At 35.9% G+C, this 26,460-nt stretch overlaps 1 protein-coding gene across 2 annotated transcripts in view; it reads left to right on the forward strand.

Annotated features, from left to right (window-relative positions):
* Positions 1 to 26,460, forward strand: part of igf2bp1 (insulin-like growth factor 2 mRNA binding protein 1) — a 40,855-nt gene that overhangs the window by 9,945 nt on the left and 4,450 nt on the right. The window contains exons 3-11 of one of the 2 annotated variants that reach the window (XM_079821233.1): positions 20,600 to 20,648; positions 22,737 to 22,788; positions 22,964 to 23,027; positions 23,664 to 23,951; positions 24,122 to 24,256; positions 24,776 to 24,898; positions 25,018 to 25,153; positions 25,271 to 25,387; positions 25,559 to 25,675. In XM_079821233.1, the coding sequence (XP_079677359.1) occupies positions 20,600 to 20,648; positions 22,737 to 22,788; positions 22,964 to 23,027; positions 23,664 to 23,951; positions 24,122 to 24,256; positions 24,776 to 24,898; positions 25,018 to 25,153; positions 25,271 to 25,387; positions 25,559 to 25,675 (1,081 nt within the window). Of the gene's footprint in view, positions 1 to 20,599; positions 20,649 to 22,736; positions 22,789 to 22,963; positions 23,028 to 23,663; positions 23,952 to 24,121; positions 24,257 to 24,775; positions 24,899 to 25,017; positions 25,154 to 25,264; positions 25,388 to 25,558; positions 25,676 to 26,460 lie in introns of both variants that reach the window. The other variant, XM_079821232.1, reaches the window with a different exon arrangement.

Consider the following 26,460-nt stretch of genomic DNA (forward strand, 5'->3'; position numbering starts at 1 on the left):
ATTTGTGGTCAAATGTGGAATTTGTTACTTTTTGTTAGCTTATCATTTGGGCTTGTTTTCTTATGGCAACTCTGTTTTGATTCCCCCCAGTATTTAAATTTTTTTTGTTTTGTTTTTTTCAACAAAAAAAGTCTTAAATAAATGGCAATTTCTAATGATTGATGATTTAGTAAATGGAAGAAGGGAGAGAGGAAAGCTAGTGAAGACACAGGTAAGAGGATAATGTTATAGTTGCACCAGAGGTTTACTTAAAGAGTTAGGTGAATTTTAAAAAGTCAGAGGCTGACATCATTCTTTACATTTTTTTTTAACAAAAGAAGAAACTGGCTTTGAAATAAATACTTTGTTTTAATTCACATTTGCTAATTTTCTTGAAATGGTGAAGGAAGCCAATGTGTTTCATAGTTGTGAATTTTTTTTTTTATATATTTAAATATATATATATATATACACACTCTAAAATCTATATGGCACAAAAAATGGTTCTTGGCTCGTAATCATAGGGGAACCTTTTTTAAGTGCTATATGGCACCAATTTTGGTTCTTCAGAGGTTCTTTGACTAAGGTGCTATATAGCACATCTGAAGAACCACTGAAGCACCAAAATTGGTGATTATATAGCACTAAAAAAGGTTCCCCTATGATTATGAGCCAAGAACCATTTTTGGTGCCATATAGAACATTATATAACTACTAGTAGTAGTTATATGTTACTACTGTGTAAAGGTCCTGAAAAAAAATAAGTGTCAGAGAAAATGGGATTTATAATTCTCAGATTTATGTATTTAAACTGCATTAATAAAATAAACTTTAAGACAACATTTCAGAGTCCTTCATTTCTTTTTTATTAAACTTGGTTTATTGCTATTTAATTTTACTTAAGTTTAATTATTTGTTTGTTTTAATTTAACAAATCTGTGAAATTAATTTAAATTAAAAGCAAAACTGTTGCTACAATGCATTGCAGTACAAAGTTTGAAGTGCATTCTTGTATTGTTTATAACTTGTCTGCTTGTTTATTATGAGCAATACATATTTTGTGAATTAAAATATTTAATTTGTTGGACAATTTTAGATTTATTATAAATTAGAACATTCTGATAATGCTAAGTTATGCTATGTTTATAATTCAGAGACTTTGAAATTAACTTAAATTTGCAAACAGTATCACTATAAACAGAACAAACAAACCCTTCATTATTACGAAGATGACGTGGGAAATGTTTTTTTTTTTTGCATGCGAAGATTCAGTTTTAGCCCCCCAAAAAGTTATTGTTTTATATGAAATTTTCGTTCATTTTTATAATAGATTATCAAATGTGGATCAAGAAAAACTTCTAGAGATGTGACAACACATGTTGATGCGTGTTTGACTGACTTGACGAAATAAATGACTAAATATGTAAACGATGCTTTATGCGGGTCGAAAATGAGTAAGGCCTTGGAAAATATAGGCTATAGAATGGATATAAGATAATAGGCTATCACCCTTTTCCATAATCATGGCATTTTCATTCACATTTGCAATATTTAAGATGTGTAGACTTTGTTTCTCCAGTGAGTTAAATTGTGACTTTTCCAAAGAATGTGTAATATAGCCTATGGCCGGTCACTAGGCTACTTCGATTATGAAATAATAAATAGTTTACAGTCGTAGCCTAGATAAAAAAAAACATTCATGATCATTTCATATTATAACGAAATCGTTTATTTAAAATTATTGCCATGCATGTTATTGCGCGTTTTATGACCAGAACACTATTCATTTGCGAATCTTTATAGTAGAGCACGGTAAATCCATAGGCTCATTTAATAACAAGCTGTGTTCTTAAAGAGGACAGCACTGGAAGCAATGCCAATCGTGACAAAATCGTTATTAAACCGTGCTGAGTCAGGTGCACTGCATTGTGACACTTATAGCGTGGATGTTCGGTTCTGTAAGAGACAGTTTCTGTTCCGTTACACACACCCCATTTCCTCGTCAACGTGCAGCTCTGCTCTCCTCTTCTCGACCCACCCCCTCCGTTCCTCCGGGGTGGGCGGTACAGTGACTGTGCGCACCGCCTCTTTCACGACGCTGTAGTACTCTCGAGTAGCCCGGTGACTTTATGAATGAAGGCAGGTCTCCCCCTCACTGCCTGCGAGAAGCTGAAGCCACAGCGCGGCGTGCGTAAAGGGGAGTGATCCAGAAGCGCGAGCGTTTGCTTCTGCTGCACTGCAGGCAGGCAAACCCTCACATTCGATATCATTATTTCGACATGGCCAACATAAATGCGCTGGTTAATGCCGTTTAACGCGGAATACAGTACAGTTATTGTTGCATGAGCAAGTAGCTATAATGTAATTCATATGCACGTTGATCTCTCACTGCATTTACATAACAGCGCGCACTACAACGGTACATTATAGTTTCAAATGGGAGGATGGCATGATTTCATCAAATACAATAGCAACTTTACAGCTAGCCTTTTTATGGTTCTAGGTCATTCGTAGAACTATTTGCAATAACATGCTTGCGACACACCACATTTTGCTCTGTGCTGACATGGATGCGTATCCGGCTCCTATATGTTACCTATAGTTTTCTAGCACATTCTGCGCCTGCCCATGTGACTGAGATTCATTGTGGTAATTGGGCGTTGTCAGTGGAAAGATGGCTGAACGTACACATGGTCGAGATGTATCCAGGCCCACGTTACTCTCAACTAGAATTTCCGGCTGGTTTTGTAGCCTGGTGTGATAAGAGAATCAAATTAGCCTATGTGTGTTGCTTCATTTCAACATCCTGACACAGCCTATACCTGTGCGCATTTGGGTTTATGTATTAGAAATAGAGTAGTTAAATCTGCTTAACCATACAACAAAAGACCTTGTCTTGTTAAAAGGCGGGTACGTTTTAGTGTAGGCTATTATTACGTGCTTCGTGATTTGTGTTCATTATAGAGATAAATATTTTGTCATGACTTCTAATTTTTGTCTTGCTTGAGCAGTTTAAAAAAAAATGTATTGAAGCCATATCTGGTTAAAAAAATGTTTGCCTGTTGGGTATGATTTTTTTTTTAAACACGCTCTTGCAAAATAGGCTACGTGACCAATAACCATAGGCCTATATCAACTAAAATAAACCGCTGTTACCCTTGATAGTGTTGTTTTCGTAAAGTCGTAGTTGTCTTGTAGCCTAAAACATTTTTGAAAATGTTACCACTTTAGAATGTAAATCACATATTGTATAATTAAATATGAAAATAAGAGCCATTTAAATATAGACTGAGAGAACTGCTTTATAAACTTTAGAACTGCTTTTTTAAGTTTAATTTTCCGCCACTGCGCGCAAGTGCCGGTAAATGAAACAGCATGATAGCCTACATAGAAACGTACACAATCAGTTAACACATGTGATTATGTGATTAAAATTAAATATGTGCATTTTCTAAAAGCAGCTCAAATGTGACTTTGAGGCTGAACAAGCGTGTTTTGAAGTGCTATAGACTACCTGCCATTTCATGTCTTCCTGTAGCCTACACTCTCATGAAATGGCGAACATGAGACAAAGAGAGGGAGGCATAATTTAATACAGATTTTTAGGTAAACAATATTTGACACTGTAATGCCAGGCAAATTTATTTCGTTAATTATCTTACGAAATCGTTTAAGGTACAGAAGTCCTTCGGACATTTATTTACCTGTTGTGATGTTTGCATCGTTAGTTCAGCGTCATCTTAATTTATTCTTATAGTGTGATTGTTCTTTAAAAAATAACTTTCTGTGTGAATCTAATAATAATACAGATGTAGGCCTATGCCTATTTGCTCATAATGAGCTCAATGCATGTCTCTTCATTCAGTTTAGTCAGTTGTACTGTCCCGTGTTCTACTCCTGAATCACAAAATGGAGGCGCACAAACGCTTCCATCTTCTCCACGCTGAGTAGGGGACAGCAGAGCAAAGCGTGAACTTTGACCAAACTAAGGGCATATTGCCTTTGTAAACTAAATGGATCCCGGAGTTATTACTCTCTACAGTTGTTTCTCACATAGGCTACCACCCACCGAACCAACCCCAACATGGGGGGAAATGCCTTTACATTTGCATATGCATTTTTAAAAGGACGCAAACACGCTTGCTTGGGCGGCTTTTGAACAGCCTAGATATGCTACGCTGTTTACGTAAATATCGTAAGTTGAGTAACGGATTAGTTGCAACAATTGTGTTCGTGTGTTCAACTAATAAAACATTTAGACGATGCCTTCTGTTATTGCTGTTGATTTATGATTCAGACAACGCCCCCTTTTCATCAAGCATCTTTACTTGCCTGAGGGCCCTTTCTGTGCTATTTATATAGCCTAGCCTATATATATTTTATATATATATTTTTTAATATTTCCAAGTTTGTCAATTTCAAAAGTTACATTTTTGCTGTTTTATGTCCTATAATCCCTTTCCCCCTTTTAAAATAGCTGCCATACCTCTGCATAATCTGCAGCCTCTTTGAAAAGTTCAATTGTTTGCTAGTAACCCCATTCCCTTGCCCTGCCCTATGGCTCTTTTTAAAGTCCTGACCAAAGCTTTCCCCATCCACATTGAGGTCAAAGGTTGAGATGCAAGGTTGAGAACTACTTGCAGACAAAACTCTTTGTCGATGAGATGAAATCTCTCTCTGTCTCTCTCTCTCTCTCCCTTCCCCATGGCTTCTTGTCTCACTCAAATGGCCAGAGAGAGAGAGAGAGAGAGAGAGAGAGAGAGAGAGAGAGAGAGAGAGAGAGAGAGAGAGAGAGAGGATGACTGATGAGAGGGAGGGGTGTTTCACATGATAATGTGCAGGAAAGGACCTCAGGTTCTCTTCGCTTCACCCCCACCGACTGCCGTTTCAGAGGCATTGCATTCCTCAGCTGAGCATGTCGCTCCCAGCATACTTTGACATGCTTTAAAATTATTTCTTACTTGCATGGGTCTAACAGGATAGATTTTAGTATAGGGAAACCACTCTGCTGTCTACTGCACATTTTTGTTTTAAATTCTAAATACATTTTCAAATCATTTCAAATTACTTTCATAAATTTATTTGCCTAATCATTTGGAACTTTGTATATTTTTTTAATCATTGTTCAACAGTTTGGTATGTCAAGATAATTTGCACAAAAATAATGTGAAGATGGTATTGTAAATCATTTATTTTTAGCCGATTTGAACTTAGTAGAACATGTCCCATAAACTGAATCTTCTGCTTAATTTCATTATAGAGGCCTTTAAGCTTTAGACCAAACTTTGTTTAAGTATTATACTGTTCATGTGTCATCACATTTAGTTTCTCTCTCTCTCTTTTTAATCAATGTGTGACTGCACCAGTGTTGCCACAGTTACTTGGAAAAAGTAACTTAGTTACTTTTAAAATCAAGTAATCTGTAAAGTAACTAAGTTAGCAACACCCCTGCCGCCTCAACATAAAAATGAAAACCGTTTTTGCCAACACTTTATTGGAAATGCATTTTTAACAGTAACGTCAATGTATCTCCTGAAATTGTATCTCCAAAAAAATCTTTTGACTAATTTTATCAAATCTAAACATGTTAATGAAAAGGTACAAATTACATTGTGTTCTTATTAAATACATTTATGAAAAACAATTAATATTTAATTTTTTATTTATATATGAATGTAAATAATTAGATGGGCCTACACAAATAATATAAAATTACAAGATTTATAGTTTATTGTAAACGTAATGTGCAGCTCTGTAAAGGAACAACAACGTGAGAACAATATATTTTTTAATAATCTTTAAGTGCACAAAACTATGAAAATATATGAAACGCTTCAAAACAGAGCGGCAACAAAGCGCTTATGCGCATCCCGGGTGCAGAATGATGCGCTTAAAGCAACATGGAATCAGAGCGCGAGTGCACATTGAAAAGTTCACGGCATAAAGAGAAGATGAGCGTTGAGCGCACAAATCCTAGTCTACTCTGTATATCGGTCCAAACGTTCACTGATTATTTGTTTCTTCACAGTTTTAAATTCCGGTTATTGTGAGTGTGATGCTAATTAATAGTCCTTTTGTGTTGTCACCCGGGTAGCGAGCACACATCTTTCAGAAACCGCTAGATAAACTCCAGGAAGATAAATTATTTTATCTTCATATCAAGTATTATAACGGGAATATATCATCTTGGAGTGAGCTGCAACCGAGCGCGACGCGCAGTTTGAATGCCTCACGCCCGTTTCACACATACTCCGTCTGCAGTGCGTATGCGGTGCGTGTTGCGGTGTGTGTGCGGTGCAGGAGCAGCACGTGCTGTTGTGCTTTCATATATGCTGCGTTTGCAGCACGCAACTGATCCGCGGTTGTATACCACAGCATTTATTCTTTATTTTTTATTTCAAATCCAAAAGTTGTTACTGAACATTGTCAGAATTGCAATTCTCTTTGTTTACACTTTCATAGATGTCACGTTTTAACGTAGTTGTAGGCTGCTTTTAAACGTTTTATTCAATTAATTATTTATATTTATAGCCTATAGATTTAGCTCACACAAGTGTCAAAACATTTAAATATAACTTATAGCCTATAAACATTTTAAATTAGAAACGTACAATAGGCTATATACAAAAACTGCCGACTTTCGTCTTTTCTTTCGTTTTTAAACCCTTTTAAAAGCAGGTCATAAAGACCTTTGTTTTTCCCCCTCCAGGAACGTATGTACTCTCAATTATTAACATTATTTTTTTTTAACCTAAATGCCAGGTAAGGTGTCGTTTCCTTGCTTTAACCGAGAAAAAAGAACATGTGTTGACTTTGAAACAGAGTATATTTTAAATTATATGCATCTGTGGTAAAATTACTAGATTTTCGCGTCAGAACATGTTTATTTTAAAGCGAACAATGTCCTGTCACTTTAATTCCGCAGTGCAGCACAGCAAAAAATAGACTCGGTACGGAAACGATCGCCGGACTGCTGCAGACGCAACGCACCTGGAACGGACTGACGGACAGCATCCGCGTGCAGTGTGAAAGCTGTAATCCGTTAACATGGGTACGGAAAAAAATACGCACCGCATACGCACTGCAAACGGAGTATGTGTGAAACGGGCGTAACGGAGAATGATTGACAGCTACAGCGGAGGAAAGGCATTCAGCTATGGAATGGCTTTAGATGACTTTGTAGGCTACTAGCAAATCATAATATTCTAATAATGATTGCTGAAGGATAATGTGACAATATATATTTCTGATGATTATTTAATTATCACGACATGCCTAATCTGGGCAAGTGACTGCCTGTCTTGAGTTTTGTCGACAGACGGAGGCGGCAAGAAATTTGGCCGCCTCGTAATTCTCTATGCAGGAAAAACCCTGCTGAGACTCAACAAGAAAGCAAAAATATATATATTTTTACTAAGGAAAATGACAAAAATAGTAACTCACAGTGACTTGGATAAGTTACTTTAATCTGATTACTGGTTTGGAAATAGTAACGCGTTAGATTAGAGTAACGCGTTACTAAGTAACGCATTACTGGCATCACTGGACTGCGCCTTTAGAGTAATACAGTCTGGTATATGTGGAGAATGACAATCTTGTGATGAAAACAGTTCCTTTTTGTTGTCTTGCTTTTTCCTCCATTGCTTGAATTCTATTTGTATAATCCTGATTAATTGTATGTATCTAATAGCGAAACATTTGGCTGCTCTCTTACATCATTGTAACTGTTTGTGTTTGTCAAAAATACACTTTTTACAGTCACTGGTCACTTTTTCATGGACTATGAAATATTTATGTATGTGTACTGTATATATGTATGTCTGTATATATAATGTCTGTGTGTGTGTGTGTGTATATATATATATATATATATATATATATATATATATATATATATATATATATATATATATATATATATATATATATATATATATATATATATATATATATATATATATAATGTGTGTATGTAAACGTACTTATTAAGCTCACCAAAATCTACATTGAGACATTTTTGTGCTCAGGGTATTGGTTTCAGTAATGTTATGTTAAAATAAAACAAAAGCATTTAAATTAAGATAAACATCATTAAATGCAAAAAGTCTGGCTTTGCTTAATGGGTGCATGTTTGTACCCTTTAAGCACACCCATGTTGCCATTAAGCTCACATCATGTTTTTTTGGGGGAAAATTCTTGTTTATTTTAAACAACATTTTTAAAGAATAATTTTATAAAGATTAACTTGAAGTGACAACCATGAGTTAATACTCACTTAAAAATGTTGGGTTAAAAATAACCCAACAAGTAACCCAACTGTGGGTTGGTATAGCACCTTCCCAACTGTGGGTTATTTTAACCCAATGCATTGGGTTAAAAAACAGTTGGGTTAAAAGTAACCCAACAGTTGAGTTAACTTTTTATTTTTATTCATGTCATTATTTTAATAAATAAAATACACATTTTCAAATACAGATTGTTTATTTGTAAGAAACAATACATACATTTTAAAATATACATTTTAAATGTCAAACTGAATATTGGGGAGTCTAGCATTTAATGTAAATATACATAAATGTGTACATATTAAATTCAAAATACACAGCACAAATACATTTAAAACAACACAAAAGTGTACAGAAATATTACATTCAAAACCTATACAACAGAATACACAAATTCATAATATTAAATCCTTCCAGAAATAAACTACTTTATTAAAAAAATGCACTGTACACTGCATTGATGTGTTGTAAACATACCTTAAGTAGCAAAACTAATACAAATGATGATGATCAAAGTTCTTAATGAGGCAGCAATGTGTTGAAGGAACTCCTCTGGATATATTCAAGTTTGCATGCTGCAAAAACTCCCAAATGGGGGCAGAGGTCTTTGGATAGTTTGTCATAGATGTATAAAGAAATCTGAAACATACATCCAGTGCTTGAAATAAGGTCTTCTGTTCAACTGCCTCCACACTGAAAATGAAAAAACCTGCGAGTTCTCTTTGTCCCCAAGAATTGTTCTGTGGATCCTGGCTTGTCTCACTGTTCAGCTAATGCACCACGTTAGTTCCAACCTTAAAAGAATAAATAAAGTTCAGTTGGCATGCAGTGACAACATCAGCAGTGTTACATTACATAAAAGTTACAATGAAGTAGTGCTGTACTGAATTAAAAAATTGTCACTATAATTAGTCATTACACCTGCTGTTAAAAAGATAGTTTACACAAAAATAAAAATTCTGTCATAATTTACTCACCCTCATGCTTTTTCAAACCCGTAAGACTTCTGTTCATCTTCGGAACACAGAAAGGCAGTAAAGACATTAAAGTAATCCATTTAACTCCAGTAGTTCAACCTCAATTTTATGAAGTGACGTGAGTATATTCTATCCCTTAACCATAATTTACCACTTTATTTACAAAATATTAATCTCAATGCATGTTCACGAGAGCACCTTGACGCATGTGTTTTGTGTTGATGAGAGAGCAGATGTTGTGTGATGTTTTTTTGTTGTTGCACAAAGCACTCGTGTTGCTTCATAAAATTGAGGCTAAACCACTTGAGTCACATGGATTACTTTAATGATGTCTGTTCTGGGCCTTGAAAGTGGTAGTTGCATAGGCCGTCAATGGAGGAACAGAAAGCTCACAGAACTTAATTTGTGTTCCGAAGAACAACGAAAGTCTTACAGTTTTGGAACGACATGAGGGTAATTAATGGGATAGGGTCATTTTCATTTTTGGGTGAACTATGATTTACTCACCCTTAAGTCATCCTAGGTGTATATGGCATTCTTCAGACGAACACAATCAGTTATATTAAAAAATGTCCTGGCTCTTCCAAGCTTTATAATGGCAGTGAATGACAAAATGTGAATGCAAAAAAGTGCATCCATCCATTATAAAAGTGATCCACACGGCTCCCGGGGTTAATAAGAACCCAATGAAGTGAATCAATGGGTTTGTGTAAGACAAATATATTATATTTAACACGTTATAAAGTAAAATGTCTAGCTTCCAGTGGACCGCCTTCCGTATTCAACTTCCGAAAAAAACGTAACAGGCGTGACGATGACTTTGGGCGTAGAACAAGCGTTTTGAACTGCGAGAGGCGTTACACTTTCTTTGTAAGTTGAATACGAAAGGCTGTCTGCCGGAAGTTAGTTATTTTAGTCTACAAATTTTAAAATATAGATATTTTTCTATTAAAAAACACCTAGGATGACTTGAGAGTGAGTAAATTATGGGATAATTATTTGGGTGAACTAACCCACAAGCAGAATCACTAAAGGACAGAATAAATGGATGCATATGAGCCACAGAGCGGTGCACTTTATCAAAGCTAATTTGATATGTCATTTAAGCTTCTCTTCATTTCAGCATATGTTGGACACACCATTGTTTCCACTTGTGAGGTATGGCGATGATGGCAGGAAGGGTTTTAAAGGGAATTTCTCCATGATCACCTTTTGAAAGAGTTTACAGAAAAAGAAAAAAAAGTTTTCACCTATACCACATGTATGGACCTAATTTCATAATCACTTAGACGCAACCAAAACAATTTTTCCAAAATAAGACAGGCCTTCCTTATAATGAACATCATTAAACTCACCATTCCAGGATAATCGTGAAGTCTGGGATGTTCTCTACTCATATCTTCAATAGTTTTTGTTCCAGATGATCAGATCCATGCACAGATTGTTGAGGTGTTGTACGTCTCAATGAACTCCTCGACTTGGCAGTGAGGGCTTCTTAAGTTCTTTTGCCATTAAATCAGTCAGTCATCAGACAACTCATACTCTATTGAAATGAAAACATACCGTATGAAAAAGAGGGAAGACAGCTGAAAAAATAAACAAACAAAAATACATAAGTAATAAACAGGTTGTTTCCCAAACAGCCTGGTTCTGTAGTAGCCCCAGCACTGCACATTTGGCCTATCTAATCGTATTCAACTTACCAGCTTGTTAGTAGAGAGACTCCAAAACCGGAAATGTGTGTCAGATAAGGGATACGTCCAAATTGTGTACTATTGGGGATCCTCCAGGACTAGAGTCAAGAACCACTGTCATCAAGCAGCGTAAACCTTTCATCCACTCCTTCCTCTGCATTAGAATGAAGCAGGAAAAAAGAAACATTTTCAGAAAAGAAGACTAGTCTTTAAAAATAATTGTATACAACTTCCCAATTCAATAGCTTACTCACCTTTAATTAAATGGCAGAGGTGCATTTGATGTAGTCTTTGCCTCACAAATGAATCCATTATGTCTAAAACACATTTAGTACAACACATTTAAAATAAAGGCAAAAACTGTAATAGCTATGTAAGAAAAAATACTATAATTGGATGCTTTAACTACTCTTGTAATACATTTAATAGTAACATGCATGACTATATGCATATGACGACATTCATTATGAATATACAACACATTTCTGCCAAAATACCAGTTGCAGTTTGCGTTACTACAGTAAAACTAGGTAATTTGTGGGTTGGAAAACATTCTAACTGTCGTGAAGTAGCCTAATTGTTCATTGGTGTTGGGGAATATCTGCACTCATTCATCTCACAGCAGATATTTCGGCGAATTCAAACGCGTCTCCCTGGATCTCACAGCGCTGTTGTGCTGTCGAGTGACCGGGTCTGAGCTCGCGCGCACCGGCCGAGCTGATAATGCTCCGCGGGGCATTATATAGCGATTTCAGACTAGGCCTAACGTTACTTACTTTATCACCATAGTAAGTTTCTAAACAGTTTCGCTAGAATAATGTTTTAATTACTTTATTGCTGCCAGGCGCTAACTGGGATAGCTAGGGTTTATTTGCTATCGAGAGCATTAAAACTGATGAGCATTAAAAGTGAACTTTAATAAATATAAAATAAAATTCAGTTTTATACTATATTCAACGTTTCAGTACACAATACATAATGTTATAAAAGTTGTATACATAAAAAACGATAGGACTTACCTTTCAAATCATAATCAGGCTGCAGCAGCTTCTTCTGTTGACTGTCACTGGGCATTTCGCCGTTAAAATTTGAACCATCGCTGCTGAAACCGTAACCCAATGGCCGGGTTATTACTAAAAATAACCCAACGATGTTAAAATGACCCAACATTTTTGTAAAATAACCCAACATATTGACCCAATATGTGTAACCCAACGGTTGGGTTAAAAAAATAACCCAACGTTTTTTACTGTGTAGTTAAAGTCTGTTTATGAAGTATTTACATGGAAGTTTAATGTGGATGAGTTTAAAGGGAGCACACTGAGTTTTATTGGAACAGTTGACCTTTTTTTAATTAATAAATATTATTAAATTAAATTTAAAAGGACAATTTTGCTAAATAAATAATCTAGGTAATGTATTGAGTTCATACATATTTTAATATGAACAGCTATTATTGAAAATATCTATGAAATGTATTTATTTATTCTTCTGATATCACACTGAAGCTGTGATCTTTTTTTTATTTATCGTAGTGCACTCTTTAAGCTCACCTTACAATAATATGAAGTCTTTAAAAATGACAGCAGTGTAAAACCACAGAACATCAATAAACTGTAAATTTATAATATAATGGATTTTAAAGTACAAGCCAGTAATGCCTGTGCAGTAATATGTTAGTGTAGCACACAATCGTATACAGCTAGTAAGCTAACAGTGTTCCGTTGCACCCGCGCTATATGTTGCTAAAATGATCTAACTAATTATTTCCCACATCCAGGTTCCAGGTTATAATAGGCAAAAGTCGAAACATTAAACTCTTAATTTTGCTGTAAGAAGTTGTACGTATTGAAAATAAAGGCTTAAACATCTAAAAACAAAAACAAATGCACATTTAAGGGGCTACTCTTTTGGGGAAAGTTTTCAGACAGCTTTCAAAATGGCCACCAGACAGTGTGAACACATGAATACCCATACCTCAGTGTGCAATGGACTGATTAGCTTAAAATTACAGGAGGTATATAGTAACTAAGACATCAAGTATGGTGATAATTATTTTTTTCTTTTTATAATCTGAGCTCAAAGATAGTAGTGTGCTTAATGGGTACTTGAGCTTAGGTACGTTTACCCTATATATGTGTGTGTATATCATATATTTAACATATATTCTGATTTACTCTTACTGCTCAGTTGCAGTCTAAAATTTGTCTTATCAATTTAACACAATGCCAACATCCTCTTCTCTCCTGTTAAATTTGAATGATTTGAATGGCAACAGATACTTTTCTATTCTTAGTAAATGTATCACCAAATTGTAGTGTTGACATTGTTTTCAGAGTGTATCTATTTGCATTTATTTATTTAAGAATTTATCTATTTATAATGTGATGCATTTGTAGTTGAATACATTAATACACTTCCCCCTACAGTTGTTCATGATGTTCAGTTGCTTTTACTGGCTTCATATTCTGATTGTAATTTCCTGATTTAAAAAAACAAAACTTTTAGGGGACATTTTTTATTCTTTTTGAGTAGTTATTTAATTGAGGAGAGGATATTTTTTTTAATACATTTTCACAAAAACGCTCAAGTCTCAAGTTTTGATGGCTTAAGACAGACTGTGTCCACCACTGCCTTGCTATTGGCCATCACCAATGTTCAATGGCAAGAGGCACCTTTTGGAGGCGGGAGATTTATTTTTATTGCTTTCATTGTTATACGACTGTATTGCTGGGGCCGGCAGTAAGCAATATATCGCCCCCCTCACTCTCTTTTTCTGGTATGTTAGGGGTTGCATCAGCATGTGTTGATTGCTAAGCTTGGGGAGTGACCTTTCACCTCTCGGAGGAATAGGGCAAGGGAAAAAAAGCATTGCGGCGAGGGGGTTGGAAGGCCTATCAGGTAATGCAGAGCAGAAAGCTCCACAGGGAGGAGTGTAGAAAGGGGGAATGAGAAACAGAGTGAGAAGAAAGCAGGAAAAAGGGGGGATGGGATGTCTGTTATTTCTGGTAAAGTTGTCTCACCATCACTGCTACTCTCTACACCACTTTGATTTATGACTTAACCCTTGCTGTTCCATTCAGCGCCTTGAAACACCGCATCTGGTCCCCCCGGGCAAGAGGGTATCTCCAATGGTGTCTTGTACCTATAGCTCTGCAGCCAACAAACTGAACTCTGATCCTTGTCCTTAACTTGGTTAGGAGGATGTTTTCATTGACTTGAGGAACCTCCTCGTCCATCTAGACCTTAAGCAGCTAACAACGTCCCTCCGTGGACTCGTTGTTACGCAAAGAGCGGGAAAGGGAGGTGTGTGAAACTTAGGAACCGCCCCTTCCCCTCCTACACTTACCCGCCATTTTCAGTGTTGGCTGCAGAGGCCTTGCTCTACGAGGCTCCTCTGGCAGTTTACTGACTGAAGTTCTGTTTCATGTCGTATCTCTGTAAAACCACAGTGTGCCATGTTTAAAAGAAGGTTTAGCATTGTATAATTTCAGTTTTGGCTGTACATATTTTTATTTTATTTGACATGCAATTTCATTATCTTAATGGCTGACTTCAGCACAATAGTATATTATTTTGTACTGTCCGGAGAATGCAGGTTAGATTTTTAAATGTAACATTAGTACAATACAATTATGTAATGTAAAATTAGATTTGCTTATTGAAAGAAAAAAAGACTTGCTTTTAGCTGAAAAAGAAACATTTTGTGCTGATTTTAATAATTTTTTCAATTTTTAAAGCAAATTTTTTTTTGCAAAATGTAAAACATTGTTGTACTAAGTACAATCCCTGCTTCTTTTCTTAGATGATTTATGTTGAAGAAATATATTTTGTTTCTTTTTAATATTATTTGAATATAGAAAGAGTATATAAAAAATACATTTTATCATAGATTTTATAATTTTTGTTTGAAAATGATTAAAACATTTGACCCTCTGAAATGCTTTTACTCTATTCAAAATTTAAGAATATATACAATTCAGTGTAGCGAGACCTTGTTTTTTGACAGTCTTTTGTTGATATTTTGCTATTTGAATATGTGGACAATTTAGCAGGTAAGTTAAGTTGATTTACTGGTTAACAATGTACATTTTTTTCCCCCCAGGTGTGTTGCAAAGCTCCAAAAAACTTGGCTAGAAGACTTTTTAGTTTAACTGGCATTATATTTCGTAAACATATAATTTAGGTATCAATAATCAGCTGCTTTGTGTGTGTGGTAAATGAATGAATGATGGAACGATGGAGGAGGGGTTAAGGATGTAAGGGATTGTAAATGTCTGTGTGTCTCTCTCTCTCTCTCTCTCTCTCTCTCTCTCTCTCTCTCTCTCTCTCTGTGTGCTTTTTTCCCCTGTTTTTTTCATCAACTTCATGTCTGATTGGCTGAGGTGGAAATGGCTGAATGCAAGACAGGAAGTTGCTCAATGAGGGTTTTGACTTCAATAGGGTGATTTTTGACTTCCTGTGTGCTTGGTTTCCTGTTGGTCCTCTCACACGTTAGGCCTCGAATTGGTTAATTAATTACTGTTAGATCACTACATTAAATGTCAATTATGAAATATTGAAATGGAGACATTGGCTTAAATGTGCACCTTTGCAAACTACAAATCACATTAATCTTATGTTTTTGTCTCTATTGTTATCTCCGAAATTGTTAGTTTCAAAAAATTGTAGTTTCCTGTATTTAGTCCAAACTCTCTTGCATATCTTCAATGATTTCTTCATTTCTCCCAGCTCCTTCCTCCAACTAGTGTTTAAAAAAATTCCCACACACAGTTGACAGAAAAGGATTCCCAGTGTCTAAAGATTAAGATGATTGCACGGTAAAGCTTGTAGGGCAGACACAATTCAGTTTTTTAATACAATGTATCCGTTGAGACTGAATGGAGTGCAATGTTTTGGGAAGCACGTTTATTATCTTCGACAACTTACATTTGTCTTCCAGATTTGTGTCTTTTCTTCTTTTTTGACAGGCCTACGCTCATCAAAAGTGGTTTGGTGGATTTTAGCTCTTTTATACAGACCCAGGTTTGCACCTGTGCAGTGCTGACGGTGTAGGAGTCTGCCTGTGTGTTTAATGTCAGTGTGACACATTTGTTTTCTGCGCTGTGGTGTTGTTTGTTTAAAATGTTGAGTATTGTGACTGTGAGTGTGTTTTGTATTATGTGCACAGGAGGAGCAGATTTGCTTATCACTTGATAATTTGTATAATTCTTTAAAAAAAACATTTCGATACCACTGTAAAATATATTATACATGTTGTTGATTATCCCATAAGACAAACTATATATAAATATATATATATGTGTCTCTATCTGATGAAGCGAGTCCTGCTGACTTCCTCCAAGCCAGCTGAGACTGGCCCATCATGCATCTGGATATGCTGGAGGTCTTGCTAATGTTTAGCAAAGAGAGTGGTGGAGGTGCACCTGCTTTATATGTGTTTATGGTTTTACTTGGCTATAGTTATCTAAAAAAATCTGCATCTAGGCAAAAGTTAAAAAATAAAATGTGCATTTATTGATGAGAAAATTACACTAAACTTTAATATTTTTTAAATGAGTAATGATGGAATCACATTTATTAAATGTAAATTATATAGCCTATATTTAACAAAATATACAGCTGTAATATATATATATATATATATATATATATATATATATATATATATATATATATATATATATATATATATATATATATATATATTCATAAATATGATCAAATCAAAAATTATTTTTAATATTATTTGCTTAATATTTTTATGGAAACTGTTCAATTCAATTCAATTCAAATTTATTTGTATAGCGCTTTTCACAATACACATTGTTTCAAAGCAGCTTCACAGAAAGTGCATTTCATAAATGTACATTGAAAAATGTTAGAAAAGAGAATGTTAAAGAAAAAATGTTAGGATAAGTTAATCAATCATGTATTATTTTAGGCCATAACAACGCTGGCGTTGAGTCGTCTCTTCACAGGCGTCGATGTGATGCATTTTTTCATGATTCTTTGAATAGAACGTTCAAGAGTATCTTTTATTTTAAATAAATCTTTTGTAACATCATACATTTCTTTACTATCACTTTTTATCAATTTAATGCATCCTTGGTGAATAAAATTAATTAATTAATTGATTTCTTAAACTAAAATAAAAATATCTTAATGATCCCAAATATGGTATGGCCTCATTTAGATAGGGAATTAAGCGTGTTTGTGTGTTTAAGCTTGCGTGGTGTGGAGGAACTGAATGTGCTTAACTGTGTCAAGACGTATAGGTCTTTCCACTTAATGTTTTTTTTATTTTATTTTTTTTATCATGTGATGCTGTGTGTGGAACGGATAGAGTTTTGCTAGATGCTCCAGCCAGTATGAATTTCAGATCTTTTTTTACTAAAAGACCAAACAATTGTAGATTATTTTATATGATTATTATAATAATATATAATTATTTATTGATTAAACGCACTGCTATACATCATTGCAAACTCCTGCTATAGAATCTTATCTCAGGAAAAGCCAGGAACTCACCTCACCTTAAAAGATGTCCAAATGAGGTGCGTATGTACCAAAAACTCCAATTATGGAAACACTTCAAAAAAGGCTGCACTTTAACAATAAAGGGAAACCACCAATTGCAAGAGAAAACCACTGCTTTAATAAAAAAGTGGCAAACGTTTTGGTCACATGACTGACATGTTTGCCACTTGTTTTTGTTTTTTTCATTCAATTGGAAAAAATCGTATCAAGTCTTATCTCAAGCCATATAGTCATATCTATACTTTTTCTTTCATGTTTATAAATTCAAGATATGAGTAAACTTCAGTAATGCACTGCTGATGCTCTCCTATAGGACAATACCACATACCAACCCTCACCCGTCCCTAACACACACACACACACACACACACACACACACACCCTCCCCTAATGCTATTCGCTTGCCTATTGGGCCCTCACCTTTGACCTTTGTAGGGGGTGAATCTCTCCTTTTTTTTCTTTTCAATCTTTTCTTTTCTGTTCTTGTTATTTGGTCTTTTTATACGCATTTCTATCATCTTTGTATAGTGCTGTGTGATTGAACTTTCTAAGTTTCAATGTGTGTTGAGATTCCCATTTTAACTAAAGCCAAATCTAAATATAGATTTTATTTGCCCTGCCATAAAATACAGAGAGCTTCCATGCAACTCTTTCTGGAGAATTTGAGCATGTTAACAGATTTGTGGTTAGTATCCCATCATCCACTGCTCCGTGGCTGGACGTAAGGCCTGCTGCACTACAGGTCAATTCAGAAATGCAAAGTTTAAGCATGTTTTCGTCTCTAAACAATAGAAAAGGAGTTTGAAAGGGGGTGTCAGTCCTCTTCGCCTCTTTCATGTGGCTGTGATTTCCATGCCGTTGACCAATCAGAGTGGTCAGAGACTTGGTGGGATGTGACATGATGGGTTTAAATGGATTCAAAGGTGCCAAACAAGAGGGATGTTTTTCAGCGGTGGGGGTGGGGATGAAAAACTGTTGCGGGTGAGTGTGGGTGGGATGCGGAAGCGTCAGGTGGGGGATGGGTTCGGGAACTAGTTGATTGATCAGTGGGAGAGCGAACAGATTGGTGGTGTTTGTGTGGCCTTTGCCTTTTGTTAACATTTGGTGTACCTGTGTGTGCTTTCTGCTCTTAATTTACTTGAAACTCACTGTAAGATATGTTGCTTTCATTCTGAACAGTGAATTATCTTTGAAATCAACAAAAGAAGAAAGTACATACTCTTATATCTTAAGCAAATGCTTCAAGGCCTCCAAAATCTGCATGGCCATTTTCAAAATTGGACAATACACGATTTAATTGGGTTTCGTTTGGCTTGGCCACGCTCGCATTGCTGATATGTGTGGTGTGAAACACCCTTGCAGGATTCTTTCCCCCCTGATTGGCTGTTTTGGCCACCATTTGCATGAAGGGAGGTAGAAAGTGAGCTAACGCCGCCATTTTCTCTGCTGGTCAACCGGTGGGCGTCAACCTCGCAGAGTTCAGAGGTCTTTAGGGTTTCTGGTCTCAGTCACCAGAGCAGAGTTTCAGGCCCCTCCCAAATGACCCCTGGCACCCATATCCCTCCTTCACCCTAAACACATGCATTGCATCAGAGGTTTGCTGCTACGCCCCCTAGAGGTTCCAGAGTGCTGCAGCTATGTGTAGGTTATCTGGATGACCGTCTGCTCTTAACCGTGCCATTGTTATGGTGATGGAGCAATGCCATGCTGCAGTTCTCAAAAGGACTTTAGTTGATTCACTTTTTTTTTTTTAAATGTTTATAAATAACTGCATCTTTATATTGATCGCATTGCTTTGACATTGCTTTAGTTACTTGCACTTCTTTCTTTTTCTCTCTCTCTTTCTCAACCAATGATTTTGGAAGCTTCCGGGGCAGCTGGCATTAAACTACATCAGTGTCTAGTTTCAATATACCCATTCAGTCTCTTCTCTCTCTCGTTCTCTCTCTCCTCTGCCCATTCCGCCTCATTTCCACAAATGTCGAGCAGGACAGATGCTCCCAAGCATCTTCACAATGTTTAATCTACCTAACTATAAATAATATAAGATTCCAGATCACTTTGAGAGATTTTCATTGACCTCGTATGTTCTGCCCTGGATTTTGAAATGATACACAGTGTCAATTCAGGAAAATAAATTGCCATTCTTGAAATATGAAAATTTATAAACACAATTAACTTGCATGTGTACTACACACCATGTCACAGTTTTAAACTGATCCACAACAAATATTTATATTTTCAGATTTATAGTGCACCAAAGTGACTTGTAGTGCTGCTTGGTTTAATTTAAAAATGCTATATATATGCATAATATATATGGTTGCATGTAAATGCATACATACCTTTTCTTTAATGACCACATTTTAAAATTCTGAATTAAAATTATTATTATTATTTTTTTGCTATCTGGTGCAATTTTCCAAAAAATTATATTTATGAATGAATATTATTAAGATGTGTTCTCTCACGTTCAAGGTGCAGAAATGTATATTACTTTTTACATCACAAGAGTTTTCCTTTTAAATTGCTTTAAACGTTTTTAAAATGCATATTAATCCAATAAGAGTGTTTTAAACTAGACCCCCCCCCCCCCCCCCCCCTTTATTCGGTTGATGCATCTAAAGTTGATCTTTACCTTTAAAGGAAAAATATGATTTTCAAGCACATAATTTGCAGTGTTAAAAAATATAAACTTGACTTATAATTGCTCACTCTTATGGCATGTGAAAGGATGAAAGTATTAATGTCAGAGCTAAAATTAAGTACCGTTTATGATGGAACTTACTGTTCAGATGAATTTATTCCTGTTCTGACTTTGACTTTCACCTTTCCATGCTTCTCTTGCCACATCATTTAGATGTAGACAAGACCGGTAGGTTTCTAAACACTAGCCGCCAGCTTAAATCAGAATTTGGATGATGTTGAATCACCAGATGTCATTGGTGTAATTAGTTATGTGATTGTGGGTGTAAACTTGAGAGCAGTTTTTGTTGAAAATGTCTGTGGCTGCAACCACTCCTGTCAATTTGTATTGGATGTATTGATGGCACTTAATTCATCAAGCAAAGTTTGTAAGGGTAACCTTTTCTAAATCTCGTTCTCTTTATTTCTCCCTCTACAGGACCAGAAAACTCCAGATCAGAAACATTCCACCACACCTACAGTGGGAGGTGAGTCTGGGTGTGTCCATGTCTGCTCTGACAGTAAGACCTTTTCAGTTTTTTTCTTAATCGACACAATGATGCTCTTCACCCAAGTGTTCTGCCGAAGTGCCAGGGTGTTTCTTAAGGATGTTTTTCCAGACATAGATTAAAGTCTAATCCTAGAATAAATTATTGTGTGCTTCCTTGATAATTCTTCTCCATTTGTAGTTTTAGACAGCATCTTAAGTTTGACCTAAAAACAGCATGCACAAAGTAAATGTCAAGTCGTTTCTGCAACACTCACGTCACCAAACAGAAATTGCAAAATTTTATTTTGCATTGGTCAGACAAACAGATAATCTCACCGCAAACCAATGCTGCTGCTGTTTTGTGCTGATCGGGATGCTCAAACAAATCTATGAAAACCAATCTGATGCCAACAGGATTTAAAAGGTGAAAAGCTTCCGTTTGACAGAGGTTTTTACAGAGTAACTAAAAAGTTCCCAGAGTTTTGTGGAAAATTAAGCTTCAAATGGCTTAATTGTACCTGTCTCTGCACATTCCATTGGAATATGAGAAAGTATTTTAAGATTATTATTTTTTTTTTTACATTTACTCGAGAAGGGAAATGACTTGATGTTCAGTTTTGTTTTCTGAGAAAATGTAAAAATATCAAACTAAGTGAGTTTATGCTTAAAACAAAAAAATCGCTTCCTCTGCACATTCTGTTGGTATACGAGAAAGTATTCAATATCAAAAAAAATGTTCAGCCTCTTCCAAAAAGAAAAACAGCCTTTTTAAAATGTAAATGTTCTAATATGTACATAGACAAAACTGCATCTTATAATCAGTTCTGTGCAGTTCTGTCACTTCGGCACAAATTTCTGCAACACATTGATTTATTCTGACTTTGAATAGCAGAGTTTGAACTTTCCCTACATGTTCTGGCACGGGCAGTGCCCTGTCTTGGTTTAAACTCAGAGTTTTATCCATGTCATTCAGGTTAGGTGATCTGTGTGTGATTATGAGATTACACCATCAACATACAGTGTATATGTGTGGGTGTGGCACAGTGCGTGCTTTCTCCGATGGTTGTTGTACTGCCTGCCTGACTGTTGTTCTTGCGGGGCGGGGTCTTTCTTGGCACGTATCCAGCAGGCCCCACTTCTGCCAGCCACTTGTGCCAATGTCAGCCACTAGGAGGCGAAACCCTGGTGGCGATCTGATGCCAACTGGGTTTGTTGTAGTTAAGTTTGACAGATGTAAAGTTCTGTTATTATCATGCGCAAAATCACATGTCTGATCATTTGAGTTTTGGGATGAGACAAGTTTTAATATGAGGTTGAGAATTTTGGGGGTCCTGATGAATGAAAACCCGTTTTAAATTACAGATAGCTTGTCCTTTTGGCTACACTCTTAAAAATAAAGTCTCCAAAAGGGGGTTTTCACAGAGATACTGTAGAAACCAATTTTGGTTCCCCAAAGAAACTGTCAATAAACAGTTCTTGAAAGAACCATTTTTTTTCTTAATGTGAAGAACATTTGAATAATTTAAGGAACTTTTTCCACTGTTCTTCATGGAACCTTAGATGTCAATTAAAAGCCTTTGTTTTTTAGACAGTAGCTTCATTAATCAAACTAACTATACACTGGTACTTAGAAAAGGCGGCTGCTTTAAGGAATTTGAGTCTCTATTTCTTGTGTGAAACCAATCAGTTGGAGCCTTCCTGAAAACCATTATAAAGATCTTTTTTTTTTTTTATCAGGATACATTAACTTGAGAAGGAAAATTACTTAAGATATTCAGTTTTGTTTCCTGAAAAATGTGCACAAACATAATCCTGTTTTCCCTTTGAATTATGTTATTTTATCTCATTGACAGATATTTTTTTTGTTTCAAGCATAAACTCACTTAACATCTGAGGTCTTGTTTTCTTAAAACAAATACCACATTTAAGTCATTTTGCTTGCAAAATAAATGTTTTGTTTTAAAAAATATTTAAATATTTTTCTGGAAAACAAGACAAAAATACAAAGTAAGGAAATCATTATTTGCAATGCATAAGCTTTTCCTTTCCTTGCATTCATTTCGTTCTTTTTTTTTATCCATTGTAGGTTCTTGATGGTCTGCTTGCCCAGTATGGAACTGTTGAGAACTGTGAACAAGGTAAATTAATACCTTGAGTGTTATTTGTTTTGAATTATGGACATTGAAGGGAATACTTATGAAATAATACAACCATTTGTGTAACTGTGACATCACACTTGGACATGTTGCCAATTCTTTTACAGGATCACTAAGTAATTTACACTTTCTCTCTCTGTTCTTTTTTTTCCCATAGTGAACACAGAAAGTGAGACTGCAGTTGTAAACGTCACATATGGGACACGGGAGCAGGCTAGACAGTGAGTGTACTTTGCCCTGCAACCTTAATTTAAAGCTGAAGTGTGTAGATTTTCCACTAGTGTCACTAAATGGAATGGAGTTTTGTCAAATAGATTTCCCCGTCTGCCATTGGTCGGCCAAACAGATCTCCCCTCCCCAAACTCACGGTCTAGATTCTCAATGTTTTAAAAGCACCACGGTTTATAAAAAAGCTACTCTTTATAAAATAAAATAAAAAGACTGTCTGTGGATTTTAGGATGGGAGAAAAAAATACAAATTTCAGCTTTATAAATGACTTATCTTTGAGTAATATCAAAATAAAACACCACAAGGCACACGCCTTCTCATTGTGTTATTTTTTTCTTGTCTGAGGCTGACACCTACTGGTGATTCAGCTGCTTTGCAAGCTTTTTTCTGCTTGGCTAAATATGAGATGTGTCAGCCTGGATTCTTTATCAGATTAAATTGTAATGTTTCTTAATAACCTTTTAGGCAAATCACTTCTGTTGAACTGTGAAATTATCCATATGATTTCATCTTTGTGCATTTAATCCGTTTGCATTCATCCACAACACAGTGACATTCTCTCCCAAGAGACTGTCAGTTACTATAAACCCTGCATTCATGCATATTATTCATGCATTTCGTCCCAAAGAGCTATTCAGAAACTCAACGGTTACCAATTTGAGAACAATGCCCTGCGTGTGTCATACATCCCCGACGAGAACTCTGAGGTCGACTCGCAACGCGGCCCAGACAACGGCCGTCGTCCCGGATATGGTCCACGAAACTCCCGCCAGATGTCGCCTGGTTCAGGAATCCCCTCCAAACATCAGCATGCTGATATCCCTCTCAGGCTGCTGGTGCCCACGCAATACGTGGGTGCCATCATTGGCAAGGAGGGAGCCACCATCCGTAACATCACCAAGCAGACTCAGAGCAAGTGAGTGATTGACTGTGATTTTATGGTAAACATTATGGAAATTGAACAGACTGTAATTTCATTTATAGTTCACCCTCATGCCGATTTTGCTTGTGCCTTTTGTACATTTTATTCACTGTTCATTGCATAACATTTACAACACCTCCCTCCCTTCTCCTCTGATCTCTTAGGATTGATGTGCATCGTAAAGAAAACGCAGGTGCCGCCGAAAAGCCCATAAGTATCCATTCTACCCCAGAGGGCTGTTCAGCTGCCTGCCGCATGATCCTTGAAATCATGAACCAGGAGGCCAAGGACACTAAAACGTGAGTGATAATGACAAGTTTACAAAGTCTAGAACGGTGATCTTGTTTCTGTTTTAAACATAATTTTTGATCAATTGATTAAAACTCATAGTAAAGATTTATACTTATTTTGAAATTCCTATTCATCAAAGAACCCTGAAAAATAGTGTCACAGTTTCCACAAATATTAAGCAGCACAACTTTCTTATTCAACATTGATAATAAGAAATCTTTCTTGAGCATCAAATCATCATATCAGAATGATTTCTGAAGGATTTTGTGACACTGAAGACTGGAGTAATGATGCTGAAAATTCAGCTTTGACATGACGGGAATAAATGTAATTTTAAAATGTAATATTTTACCTTATTACTGTTTTTTTCTTGGTGAACATAGAGACTTTCAAAACCATTTAAAAAATCTTACAGACTCTAATCTTGCAATTTAGTTTTCATTTAAACCTACAGTTTTTTGTATTGTCCGTGCTGGTTCATGTCTGCTCTCAGATCTTTCTTAACAATCTTTATTCATTTCCGGTAGTGCTGATGAAGTGCCTCTGAAGGTTCTTGCTCACAACAACTTTGTTGGCCGTTTGATTGGCAAAGAGGGACGCAACCTGAAGAAAGTGGAACAAGACACTGATACCAAGATCACGATTTCACCGTAAGCAATGACAGGACACGATGACAATTTTTTGAAGGAACCCATCAGTGGCCTAATTTTATACTGAGCCTCCTTAACACGATTGCTATCGTTTATTTGCTGAATCTCTCTCACTTCAGACTGCAGGATCTGACCCTTTATAACCCAGAGAGGACCATTACAGTGAAGGGCTCGATTGAAGCGTGCTGCCTGGCGGAACAGGAGATCATGAAAAAAGTGCGAGAGGCATATGACAATGACATCGCTGCCATGAATGTGAGTTTGAGTAAGATCAAAAAATTAGTATTTCCTTGTAAGTGTAACTTACTTGGCCAATAAACATGAATTTTTAAGCCTAATCTGAATCTACATTCCCGTTTCATCCAGCAACAGACTCACCTGATCCCTGGACTAAACCTGGGAGCCATTGGCCTCTTCCCGCCGTCCTCTGCCATGCCGCCTCCTTCCCTCGGAAACTCTGTGCCTGGTCCTCCCTATGGCCCTATTGGTGTATGACCAATTTTCTCACTATTCATTACTTTAAAAAATCATAGATACTGGTGTCACATAACTAGGCTTCTGTGGCATCTTTATCTTATTATGGTCTGTTAACACAGTTTTTTTCGGGGTGTTTACCTTATGTTGCGGTGTGATAGTAATTTGCTTTGTGTCTCCCTACAGGCCTCTGAACAGGAGACGGTCCACGTGTACATCCCAGCCCAAGCCGTGGGAGCCCTTATTGGCAAGAAGGGACAGCATATCAAGCAGCTAAGCCGTTTTGCTGGAGCATCTATTAAGGTAACCTTTATGAAAATGCAGTGTGGTTAAACACTTCGGGTTCCCATGTTTCCAGAAAAATTCTGTTTGCTTGAACCCTCCTAATGCATTAAAAAGCTGTAAATACACCTTTTGCATTCCAGGGTCTATTTGGGCCCAGTGGAACATAAGCTTATAAAACAGCCATAACTCCATATTTTTCTACTAAAATAGATCCATATCTGTATTGTATCTAATAAGTAACTTCTCATTGAGTGAATGCACAAAAGTTTTGAATGTTACCTTGTTTTTACCATGCTATTACTTAATTTACCCCCTTTTTATTATTTAAAAAAATTATAAAAAATACATATTTTTAAATGTATCTATATTTATGAGAAATGTTATTAGGATATATAATTAGATGAAATTTACAAGAACAAAATTATTGGAACATGATTTATATGTTTTCAGTTTTCATTTTTGGTCTATTTTAGCCTATACAGTTTTGCTCTACATACACATTTAAGACAATAATTTGTTTTTGTCAATTTATTTTAATTTCAAATGTATTGTTTGTGCATGAGCGAGCATGTTTATAAACAAAATGCAGCCACAGTGGGAAAGTGGAAAAAAATTGATGTGTGAGTGTAGTAGGAAAGGCTAAATGTATTTTACTGAAGTAATTGGAGTCAAATCTAACTAATAGATGAAAAAAATATTTAATGTGCAAAGTCTGTTACATACTTTGGTTAAAATTCCTCAATGTTTGTGTAAAACAACACTCAAAAAAAAAAGAAGCTCTGATCACTGCAACCCGTTTCGGT

This window comes from Gobio gobio (genome assembly GCF_949357685.1).
Source record: "Gobio gobio genome assembly, chromosome: 1".
Taxonomy (NCBI): Eukaryota; Metazoa; Chordata; class Actinopteri; order Cypriniformes; family Gobionidae; genus Gobio; species Gobio gobio.